At 41.4% G+C, this 12,283-nt stretch overlaps 1 protein-coding gene across 5 annotated transcripts; it reads right to left on the minus strand.

Moving 5' to 3' along the window:
• Nucleotides 1–5,139: 5,139 nt before the first annotated feature.
• Nucleotides 5,140–8,962, minus strand: LOC116025207 (transcription initiation factor TFIID subunit 15b). 5 transcript variants are annotated; one of them, XR_004099618.1, is made up of 8 exons: nt 8,490–8,959; nt 8,279–8,399; nt 7,225–7,882; nt 6,718–6,868; nt 6,553–6,634; nt 6,001–6,209; nt 5,849–5,887; nt 5,140–5,454 (listed from the first exon to the last, which is right to left on the minus strand). XR_004099618.1 is itself a non-coding variant. In XM_031266350.1 (6 exons), exons 1-6 carry the CDS (start codon nt 8,818–8,820, stop codon nt 6,095–6,097), a joined length of 1,440 nt encoding a protein of 479 aa, XP_031122210.1. In that variant the 5' UTR covers nt 8,821–8,962; the 3' UTR covers nt 5,252–6,094. The 5 variants fall into 5 exon arrangements, 1 of the variants encoding a protein (XP_031122210.1); XR_004099617.1 differs by having other exon boundaries at nt 5,831–5,887; XR_004099616.1 differs by having other exon boundaries at nt 5,205–5,887.
• Nucleotides 8,963–12,283: the final 3,321 nt, after the last annotated feature.

Raw genomic sequence — 12,283 nt, forward strand, 5'->3', positions numbered from 1 at the left:
AAAAAAAAAAAAAAAAAAAAAAAAAAAAAAAAAGAGAGAGAAAGAATAGGAAGTTGGCGCCGTTTAACGGATTGCTTGCTTACCAAGCCATCCAGGCTTTGCACTCCTCCCCCAGCCGATCGAGTCTGCTTGAAAATTCGTGTAAAAGTTATTAGGACTCTACACACTTTGAGTCACATTATGAGTCTTAGTTCTAGTCTGGTTATGACTCTCGTTCTATATATATACTTGTAATCTGTACAGTTATATTTTGAGATTATTAATATACAGACTTATAGTTCTCATCTGTTATCAGTCGCTTAGGGTTTTCTTCTCGATCCCATGGCTGAGAATGACGGCTCTGTGAATTCATCTGAACGAACCGTTTCCGATGTTGCTACGAGTTCTGTGCAATCTTCTTCCGTGGCGTCCCTTTCTTCGGCTCATCACTATATCAGCATTAAGCTTGATCACCGTAATTTTTTATTTAGGCGCACGCAAGTCGTTCTGTTCCTTCGCGGTCATGATTTGATCAAGCTCGTCAATGGTTCGTGCCTCTGTCCGGCTGAGTTTCTTCCCGCTGCTTCGGATGGTGCCCCTCGTCTTCCGAATCCAGCCTACGCCGCATGGGTTCGCTGTGATCAGGCATTACTCTCTCTGCTGGTTTCCTCGTTGTCTGAAGACGTCCTCGCCATCGCCGTTGGCTGCCGAACGTCCAAGGAGTTATGGGATGCGCTGGAGTAGTCCCTCGCCTCAGCGTCTCACTCGCGGCAGCTTCACCTACTTAGTGAGCTTCATGGACTCCGGCAAGGCGACTCCACGACGGCGACGTATCTTGGGCGAGCACGTCTCATCATCGAAGGGCTAGCTCTCGTCGGCCGGAAGGTGTCACTGGAGGAGCAAAATTTGTACGTTTTTCGCGGTCTTCGCCCGGAGTTTCGGGGAGTTACTGCCTCCTTGGCTGTTCGTGGGAGTCCGATAACTCTCTTGGAGCTTGCTGATCTCCTGGGTGCTCAAGACTTCATTGCTGGCGAGGATTTTGCAGGTTCTGGAAGTGCTTCGCCGGCGGCCTTTGCTGCTCACGGTGGACGGCAGCAAGGACGTGGTGGAGGCCGAGCGGCTGAAGGCTCTGGTTCTGCTGGTTCTGGACGTACTGGTTCACGTCGTGGCGGAGCTCCGTGGCGTGGTGGTGGCGGTGGACGGCAGCAGCGACGCGGTGGCAGTCGCGGACGTGGCAGGGGCTCTCATCTGCAGTGTCAAATTTGTGGTGTGTATGGCCATTCTGCTTTGGCATGCTACAAATTGCCCTATGTTACATCTCCGCAAGTTAATTATGTGCATCATGGGGATTCTGCTTCCAATTCTGTCGCTGCTCACACTTGGTTACCAGACACAGGTGCAACGCACCATGCCACGCTAGATATAGCGGCTCTTTTCAGTTCGGAGGAATACGCGGGTGGTGACACTCTTCGTGTCGGTGACGGTACGCAATTACTTATTAGCAATGTTGGTCATGCGTCTTTCCCTACGCCCTCTAGGTCTCTTAGATTATCCAATATTTTGCATGTCCCCAATCTCTCTGCGTCTTTATTGTCGGTTCAGCGGTTTGCGTCCGATAATCAGGTCTTTTTTGAGTTTCACCCTTCTTTCTTTGTTGTGAAGGATATCCGGACCAAGGAAATTCTTTGCGTGGCAATAGTTCCGGTGGGCTCTATACCTTGCCGATTCCTGCTGTTCCGCCTTCAGCTTTCCTTTCTGCTCGTGCTTCGGTCACCACGTGGCACGATCGCTTAGGTCATCCGCATCAGCGTGTACTTAGTCGAGTCTTACAATCGTGTTCGGTTAGTGGGTCTAATAAAAACTCTTCTAGTTTATGTTCTGCGTGTCAAATGGGTAAATCTGCGTGTTTCCCATTGCCACGTGTTGAGTCTGTTAGTTCGAATGTACTTGATTTAGTTTACACAGACATTTGGGGACCTGCCCTTGTGCTCTCTTCGGATGGTTATCGTTATTTCGTGTTATTTGTTGATGATTATTCCCGTTTTACTTGGTATTATCCCATGAAATTGAAATCTGATATATACTATGTCTTTGATCGCTTTCGTTGTTTGGTTGAACGTTCTTTCAATTGTAAAATTAAGGCGATTCAATCTGATTTAGGGGATGACTTTAAGAAATTGCACTCTGTTTTCGTTCAGCTTGGTATTAACCACAGGCAATCATGTGCGTACACAAACGAGCAAAATGGTCGTGTGGAACGAAAGCACAGGCATGTGGTTGAAACCGGTCTTGCTTTAATGTCTCGTGCTTCTGTACCCTCTCGTTTCTGGCATTTTGCTTTTGAGTCTGCTATTTTTCTTATTAACAAAATGCCCTCCCATACACTTCATAATTTCAGTCCTCATACCTTGTACATAAATCCTCGCCCTCCTACTCTTTCCTCCGTGTGTTTGGTTGTCTGTGTTATCCTCATTTACGTCCCTACAATCGTCATAAAATGTCATATCGGTCTTCTCATTGTGTTTTCCTAGGCTACCCTGAGTCTTTTCGGGGCTATAGATGCATGGACCTGCAAACTAATAAGATATTTGTGTGTCGTCATGTGCGTTTTGATGAAGGGGTTTTTCCCTTTGCTGCTAACTCTGTTTCGCAGGCTCCCTCGGATCAGCCATCACGACCTTGGGTCGAATCTATTCTCCGTACTGAAGCTAGTTCCTCTCCGGTGGCTCCCATACCCCCTCCTGCCGTAGCTCAGAAGCGGCCTCGTGGTCGTACTGTGCGTCCTACGGAGCGGTCACACTCCATGGCCACCCGGAGCTGTTCTGTTGCTCCCATTGTAGGCTTGACTACCCAGGCTTCTCCTGCTGATCCCACATGCTACACACAGACCGTAAAGCATTCTGAGTGGAGAGAGGCGATGGATCAGGAGTTCAATGCACTCTTGCAGAATCAGACATGGTGTTTAGTGCCTCCCAAAGACTCTATGAATATCATTGGTTGCAAGTGGGTGTTCCGCACCAAGAGGAAGACTGATGGATCTATAGAGAGGCACAAAGCCCGATTAGTGGCTAAGGGGTTCAATCAGGTACCAGGTCAGGATTTTTTTAATACGTTTAGTCCGGTGGTCAAACCTACAACGGTCAAGTTACTCCTCTCGCTTGCTATTTCTTCTGGTTGCTTGGTCAGGCAGTTGGATGTGCACAATGTGTTTCTGAATGGGAACCTGGCTGAGACTGTTTACATGCGTCAACCTCCCGGTTATGTTGATCCTCAGTACCCTAGTCATGTCTGTTCCTGAAAAAGGTCTTTGTATGGTTTGAAGCAGGCTCCCCGTGCGTGGTTCACTCGTTTGCACACCTTTTTACACTCTGTTGGTTTTAAGGCCTCAAAAACTGATGTTTCATTATTTTATTTTTCCCAAGGATCAGCTATTGTTTACCTGCTTGTTTATGTGGATGATATTCTTGTTATGGGCAATGATCAGGCAGTGGTGATGACTCTGCTCTCTAAGCTCTCCTGAAAAAGGTCTTTGTATGGTTTGAAGCAGGCTCCCCGTGCGTGGTTCACTCGTTTGCACACCTTTTTACACTGTTGGTTTTAAGGCCTCAAAAACTGATGTTTCATTATTTTATTTTTCCCAAGGATCAGCTATTGTTTACCTGCTTGTTTATGTGGATGATATTCTATCAGCTATTGTTTACCTGCTTGTTTATGTGGATGATATTCTTGTTATGGGCAATGATCAGGCAGTGGTGATGACTGATATTCTTGTTATGGGCAATGATCAGGCAGTGGTGATGACTTTGCTCTCTAAGCTCTCTAATACATTCAAAATTAGAGATCTTGGGGAGCCTGGATTCTTTCTTGGGATAGAGACGGTCAAGTGTGCTGATGGTGTTCTTCTTTCGCAGCGTAGATATGTCAAGTGTGCTGATGGTGTTCTTCTTTCGCAGCGTAGATATATGACTGACATCTTGAAACGAGCTGGTATGACAGACTGCAAGCCACTTGCTACTCCCATTGCTGCTGGTATGACAGACTGCAAGCCACTTGCTACTCCCATTGCTTCCTCACGGCCTCTGTCGGTCGATACAGCTCTGTATGATGATCCCACACAGTATAGGAGCCTTGCAGGTGCATTGCAGTATTTGACTGTCACGAGACCAGACTTGTCTTTTGCGGTCAACTTTCTCTGTCAGCACATGCATGCTCCCACTACTGCGCACTGGGAGCAACTGAAACGTGTTCTAAGGTATGTAAAGGGTACTCTTTCTATGGGTCTGCGTCTGAGGAAGTCAAGTTCAAGTACCCTACATGCATTCTCGGATTCAGATTGGGCCGGCTGTCCGGAAGATAGGAAGTCCACCAGTGGGTTCGCTGTTTTTCTTGGGACCAATCTAGTGTCCTGGGTGTGCAAAAAGCAGAAGACTATTGCTAGATCCTCTACTGAAGCTGAGTACAAAGCCCTGGCAGATGTGTGTGTTGAGGTTCTGTGGATCCTTTCTCTGTTACGTGAAATAGGTGTTACACCACTTCCAGTGCCCAAGCTATGGTGTGACAATCTCGGTGCCACCTATATGTGTGCTAATCCCATCTTTCATGCTCGTACAAAGCATGTAGAGATTGATTACCACTTTGTGCGTGATAGGGTTGCTTCAGGTGACATTCAGGTCCACTTTATTTCTACTAAAGACCAGCTGGGCAGGTTACTTCCGTACCCTCTGCTTGAGAGGGAGTATTAAGACTCTACACACTTTGAGTCACATTATGAGTCTTAGTTCTAGTCTGGTATGACTCTCATTCTATATATACTTGTAATCTGTACAGTTATATTTTGAGATTATTAATACGCAGACTTATAGTTCTCATCAAAGTTGCTAATTCTACTTTTTAATAGACTCGTTAGTTCCGCAGCTCTAAGAGTTTGTTCCATAATTCCATTCTCAATCAAAATAGAGTAAGGGACAATGCCGCTTTGTATTATTGTCATTTCTCTATTCCAGACTAATTATATGAAGAAAGTTATTAAGAGTCTTTAAAACTCTTCAAAAGTTTTTGATTGAATAGACCCCCTTAGTCTTTCTTTCAATTTCCAAAAATTATATAATCTAATTAAATCAAAGTAACTAGACAGATTTTATCAATGAAAGACGTCATATATTTCCACCCTTTTTCTTCGTGTTTCTTCTTTTGGGGTTAAATACGTCTTCAACTACACGCCCCAGTGCGCAGAAATTAATGTCTATACATTATATGTTTGCCTTCAGATCAGTAACACATACAAAATAAAAATCAGATTAACAAAAGAGTCGCCTCTAATTAAAATACAATTAGAAGTGGAAGAAAAATGAAGAATTTCAGCATCCAATACACAGAATCTCCAAATGCAAATTCCAAAGGGGCTTAAGAGGAGAGGATGAAGCTGGCTGGCAGTGATGTTTGGTCCACGCTAAAATACATTCATCTTATCTATATCTATACATGAGACCGGAGAAAGTATGTCAATGTTGGGATTTAGTTTCTATCTTTTCTGTTAATTTAATGTAGCTAGCTAGCACACGTACACTCCATTAAGAAACACCTCTAGCCTCATCATGGCAACTAAGTAACCTTCACTGTTGAGACACGAAATAGAAACACTCTCACCCACAAATGAAATGGGAGAGGAAACATACACAAATATAACTTACTACACCAGGCCGGTAAAAACTAATACTAAATATGCCGTTTAATCCCTCCCGGTTATAATTAACTTTCCTGAAGTTAGGATCAGCAGTTTGTGTTAAAATGCAAACATAACATCCTTAAATTTAGTCTCCAAGTATGGGATGTTCAAAGAAGCAACACTCACCTGAATATTTCAACCTACCTTACCATAGCAGCAATTTGAGGAATATCCATTCGCCCTCTATCAAAAACATTCACATAGTTCATATTAATCAAACTTCAACTGGAAAATGCTCCCACCATGTAGCAATTACCAAAAGAAGGGTATTGCTCAGAGTTATGAGGACAACCTACCTCTTAGTCACCAATTAAGAGAATATATCTGGGAATTGAATTAAAGAAAAACCCTCCCATCACAAATTTAGTACATAAGATTCTTGGCTGAAACTCAATATGGTCGTGACCGGTTTCCACCGTGGTAGTTCCTATCTGGACCAGAGCCTCCATCTCTGTAGTTGTCTCTCCTTCTATCACCACCACCGTACCCACCTCTGCCACCACCCCTACACAAAATGCATGCAACCCATCAAACAGTAGTCTAAGCAAATACCAAAAACAGAATAAACAACTCCATAAACTTAAACATCTAGAAGCCCAGCATAAACTGAATTGAAATATAACTTTCCAATTCGCCAACACATACCAACCAATAAAAAATCACTAATGCTATTGTATGGGCATTCAATTTACAAGTCAATATTGAATAAGTGAGAAATTTATAGTAAAAAATAATATATTTCATATGTTATAGAGAGATATAAACATAAATGAGAAAAGAAGTAATAGTAAAGAATCCAAAAAATTTCCAAATTTTCATACATAGGGGCAGGCACTATTTAACGTTACCTGGAACCATAAGCAGGAGCAGCTTTTGGAGCAGACTTCTCAGCCATCACAACACTGATTTTGTTACCTCTCAACATGTGATCTGGGAAATACAGCGAGTTTTAATGAATCTAAAATGTAAATGAAGTACAGACTAAAATCCATATATGCAGTAGAGGACTGTACTATTGAAGAAGCCACCAGCAGAGTGGGCCGCAGAAGGATCTTCATAAGATAGCACAGCATCACCTTTGTTATTTCCCTGCTCATCTGTATATAATTTTATACTCCAGGGCCACTGGTCCTTGTAGCCCCGCTTTTGCTTAATTCTTGCAACCTAGTTGAGAAAAAAAGGTTTTCAGTTCAGTTCAGTACAGGGAATAGATGTCAATTGCTAAATTTCACACCAGCAATTATCACATGCTGCTAAAAGTAGCAATAACAAAATTCAATTTCATCTATGAATGCCACCAGATCTCAATGAAATAAAAAAAGTTACAGAAAACATCTACATAGGCTAAGATGTAAATATAACCATACAAGAGGTATAAAATTGGCAAAAAGCATTACGGATAATATGTAAATCACACCTTTAAGTGCAAGGGATGCTGTAACTAAACCAAAATATCCAACCAACCAAGGTGACAAAAATATGAAATACAGAATCATAACCAAAGGAAATACGCATATTACTTGTCCGATGCTTCCAAAAAGTTCTCTAAGTTCATCAATGGTCACATCAGGAGGCAAATTTGAGATATAGATTCTTGAGTTGTCACAGGAATCCCCACAATTTTCATCACATTGCTTGACCTTTAATGGAGCTTCATCAGAACTACCATAAGCACCACCACTATACCCCCCATCAAACCTGGCAGGTGGGCCAGCCCTTCCTCCTCCCCGGGCATCAGCTGGAGCATTGCCACCATAACCAGCAGGTGCACCATAAGATGGAGGATATGAAGCCCCTCCACCACCATAACTTGCAGGTGGAGGAACTGCATCAGGTGGATAATTATTGTTCCCACCATAACTACTAGGTGGTGGAGGGTAATTGTTATCAGGACCCCCATAAGCTGAAGGTACAGGAGGTCCTTGGCCATAACCACTGCCATCTCTTCCCTGGTTACCACCATAAGAACTGCTTCTACCACCTCCACCTCCACCACTTCCACTATCAAAACTCCCACCTCTTCCACCTCGATTATTTCCATATGAGCCACCACCACCACCACCTCCACCTCTGTTATAACTGTTACCACCTCTGCCACCACGATCATCAGTACCAGCAGGAGAAGGCTCACCACATTTGTTACATTCAACTCTTCTAGCAAAGTTCAAATTTCCACAACTACAGAGCCATACATGCCATGATTAATACCTTTCCGCAGAAAATGTAACTTACAACAAGATACAATTTTAACAAACTTTATTTACCAATTTAATGAAGAAAAAAAAAAGAAAAGGAAAGTTAGTCCAAGTTTAGTATGAACAGAAAGATGATAACTACTATGGAACAACTTCAAAAAAAGGTCTTCCTTCAAACCCAGAGGAAACAGTAGACTTTTATAGCATGCTTACAGCCCATGCCATCAAAATTGAATTCCACCAATAAAATTAGACTAAATGTTTGGATGAATAAATATGTTTATGTCAGATGTTACAGTAACAAATTACACCCCGTTTCAGAGAAAGAAAATAACAGAACTTGAAATAGAAATTAGATCTGCAGCGAGACAATCATTACCTAGGGTTAGGGCAACGCCAGTCCCCTTCCCTGCCGCTTCCACCACCGCGACCACCTCCTCTACCGCCTCCACCGCGACCACCACGATCACTACGATCACCACCTTGATGTCCACCGCCGCCTATATGGAAAAATTAAATAAAAACAGCAAATTAAGTACAGAGAAGTCAGCAGTAAGATGATTAAGAAACCCGAGGGAATAATTATGCACCTCGGTTATAGGAATTACCACCATATCCTCCACCTCCTCTGCCACCGCTTCTACCGCCACCGCTTCCTCCATAACCGCCCCCGTCAGCGCTTCCTCCGTAACCACCTCCGCCACGGCTTCCTCCGTAACCGCCTCCACCACCGCTTCCTCCGTAACTGCCTCCCCCACCACCGCCAGATCCGTATCCTCCACCACCAGAACCGCCATATTCTCCGCCACTGCCAGATCCGTAACCTCCACCTCCAGAAGATCCGTATCCTCCACCGCCATACCCTCCGTCCCTAGGAGGCGGAGCCGAGCCATCGCCTTCGTATCCATACATACCAGCCATGCTCTATTCTAACTAGGGTTTCTCAGCAAAAAGGTTTCGCCGTCCGCAAGACAGAAAGAGATGCGTTTAACGCGCTATTAATTACTCCGTATATATACTCACTATGTATTTATACTGCGTGGTGATTCTTGCCGACTCGAAATAGATATTTTCATATTTCTATGATTAATAATGTCCAGCTAATCTCCTAATCCTTCTCGAGGGCATACGGGGAGCATATAATTACTGATGAAAGGGAAATGGCGCATTCTTGCAATCCTACTCCTCTTATGTAGTGGACTCATTCTCTTTTACCCATAGGTATCATTATTTTTATTTTTTTGAGTTTAATGTTACTACAAAATTAGTTCGTAAAGTAACAGAAATATTAATTTTGATTATTAAATTTTAACTATTTTAGTTTTTAAGATTATTTTTATAATCTTATAACATTATTCTTTATGCATTCACTAGTTTACTCTCGGTATTAGGACTAAATTTTTTTAAAAATCATGGAAGATTATAATTAATGTTGAGTATTTAACATCCATATTAACAACTTGATGACAGCTTTGTCATTGGGCAGAGAAGTTCGGGGGTTTGGTGTTTTTGTTAAGAGCATCTCCATTGGAAGAAGAAAGAGGGGGAGAAAGAATGGGAGAAGAGATGAAGAGGAAGGGAGTTACATGTTGCGGAGAGATAATTCTCTCTGAAGCATATTGCTCTAGGCACGTCACGCATGACAAGCACATGTGTGCCTGTATGTGGCCACACGCTTGGAACACAAGTAAAATTTTTTTTGTGGAACAACTGTCCCCATTAAAAAATAAAAAAAATAAAAAAAATCAACGGCTATTTTGCCATTGTAGTTAAAAAATGTGCTTTTTAAATTTGTTTTTTGCCCTCAACGGTCATTTGACCTTTGAGTTTTTCTTCCTATATATATATCCTAAATTTGTTATCGGTAACATATTTACCATCATTGTTGCTTTCATTGAGAACTGAGGCCAAATCCCAAGCAAAGCTCTACATATTACAAAAGAAGGCTGCACTGGTGCCTTCCAGGGCAGGGCGTCTGCCTCCTCATCAGCGGTGTTTGCCTCTCTTTATCCAGTGGCGTCCTGCTCATCAAGTGGCGTCGCCTCCTCAAGTGGTGTGGCTTCCTCGAGTAGCGTCATCTGCTCAAGTAGCGTCACCTCCTCAAGTGGTGTGGCTTCCTCGAGTAGCGTCATCTGCTCAAGTAGCGTCACCTCCTCAAGCGGCGTCACCTCATCAAGCAGCGTCACCTCCTCAAGTAGCGTCACATCCTCAAGTAGCGTCACCTCCTCAAGTAGCGTCATCTCCTCGCGCAGCGTCACCTCCTCACGCAGCGTCACCTCCTCAAGTGGCGTCACCTCCTCAAGTAACGTCACCTCCTCAAGGGTGTCACCTCCTCAAGCAGCTCACCTCCTCAAGCAGCGTCACCTCCTCAAGCAACGTCACCTCCTCAAGTGGCGTCACCTCCTCAAGTAGCGTCACCTCTTCAAGTGGTGTCACCTTTTCAAGCAGCGTCACATCCTCAAGTGACGCCACCTCCTCAAGCAGCGCCACCTTCTTAAGCAGCGTCACATCCTCAAGTGACGCCACCTCCTCAAGCAGCGCCACCTTCTTAAGCAGCGTCACCTACTCAAGTGGCGTCACCTCTCAAATTTCGTGAAAATAAAATAAAATAAAACTTTATTCCCTTAGGGTCGGCACGAGATCCGATCTCGCTAGCTACCTGACAAGAGGGTGTTTTCTGGGTAAAGCTTAAGGTTTCGCTAAGAAAACGCCACACTATATTCTCTTAGGGCCAGCACGAGATCCGATTCCGCTAGATACCTGACGGGAGAGTGTTATTCTAGGTCAAGTCGGAGGCTTGATTTCAAAAACACCACACTCTAGTCCCTTAGGGCCAGCACGAGATCCGATCTCGCTAGCTACCTGACGGAAGAGTTGACCTTTGACCGAGCCTACGGCTGGTCGAAGTGAGCTCGCACACAGAACGCACAAAAACAAAACAAAACAAAAAAACAAACAAAAAACAAATAATCTATACTATATATAAAAACAATTTCCTCCTCCCAAATTTTCCCCCCAAAACTTAGGGGTATTTTGGTAAAATAATTTATTTTATTTATTTATTATTTTATTATTTTATTAATTATCCATCCTATAATATTATTATGGTAATATATGATAATGATAATATGGTAATATTGTTAATATTAATGGGTGATGGGTGATTGGTGATATATAATTGATAATTGATAATATGGTATATGGTATTATTCTTAATATTAATATATAATATATTAATATATACTAATATTAATTAATTAATTGGTGATTATTTTAAAAAAGAATAATTAATTGGTGATTGGTGATTAGTGATATGGTAATATTGTTATATATTAATATTTATATTTATATAGATTGATATTGATATTAATTAATTAATTGGTGATTGGTGATTAGTGATATGATAATCTATATCTATATCTATATATCTATATATATTTATATAATTGACATGTAATTAACTATATTAGAATGAAAAAATTATATAATATTGTAGTAAAATTTTTACATGTCAATCATCTATATTTACATAAAATTAAAATTAATTATACTTTCCTTTTGAAAAATCTTCCATATTATGTTTATCCTCCACTATATAATGATGAGAAATGACTCTTCTCTCACAACGTACCAATATATGTGCTCTCACTATTAGTTAGAGATCTATAATCTGTAATTCTACGAAGTCGAAGATCAAACTTTAACACGCGTAGAATTGTTATGGTATGCGGTATGATTTAATTTTTAGTTGATTCATTCTGCATGTTGGAGATCCTTATGGTGTAGTCTGCATTCCATAAAGTATTTTGTAGTACTGTGATTTAGTTTGATTTTAACAGCTCAATATGCTTTAATTTTTGCTGATAAGGTTTCAAGTAGCTAGACCAATTTTGCCATGGGCGTATCACGTATGTAAAATTACAATTTTCAGAGTGATTGTAGTGAACAATCAAATGTTTTCTATAATTATATATTTTAATCACATTACTTTGATTGGTAATTTCTAATGGAAAAACATTGTATTGTAACTTTGTATTACAAGATTTTGAATGATAATACCTTATTTAACTATCCATCTTTTTAGTTGTACTGTGCAAAATAACTAGCAATCTACGGATGCTCATCTATATATTGTAGAATTTGCAATCTTGATCTTCCCCATTTACGGATGCTTATGTAATTTGGTAAAAATGGTGGTTACTATACTTGAACAAATCCTCAATTATTCATTCCAATTGTTCGTTTTACTATTCCAATTCTTCATTTTATAAAAAATGGTGCATTGGAAGCTAAACATGGGTCATTGTATCATTGATTGTTGATTCCAATTATTATTAATCTTTATCATTAATTGCACAATACTAATTCACACTTATTAGTTAAA

This window comes from Ipomoea triloba, chromosome 7 (genome assembly GCF_003576645.1).
Source record: "Ipomoea triloba cultivar NCNSP0323 chromosome 7, ASM357664v1".
Lineage (NCBI taxonomy): Eukaryota > Viridiplantae > Streptophyta > Magnoliopsida > Solanales > Convolvulaceae > Ipomoea > Ipomoea triloba.

Bases quoted from the DNA above. Each gene is read 5' to 3' on its own strand.
- LOC116025207 (XM_031266350.1), bottom strand. From the start codon at position 8,820: ATGGCTGGTATGTATGGATACGAAGGCGATGGCTCGGCTCCGCCTCCT. The intron at 6,869-7,224 runs GTAATATGCGTA...TTTCTCAACTAG, and splicing joins TTTTTGGAAGCATCGGACAA to GTTGCAAGAATTAAGCAAAA. The intron at 6,635-6,717 runs GTACAGTCCTCT...TGTATTTCCCAG, and splicing joins TGCTGGTGGCTTCTTCAATA to ATCACATGTTGAGAGGTAAC.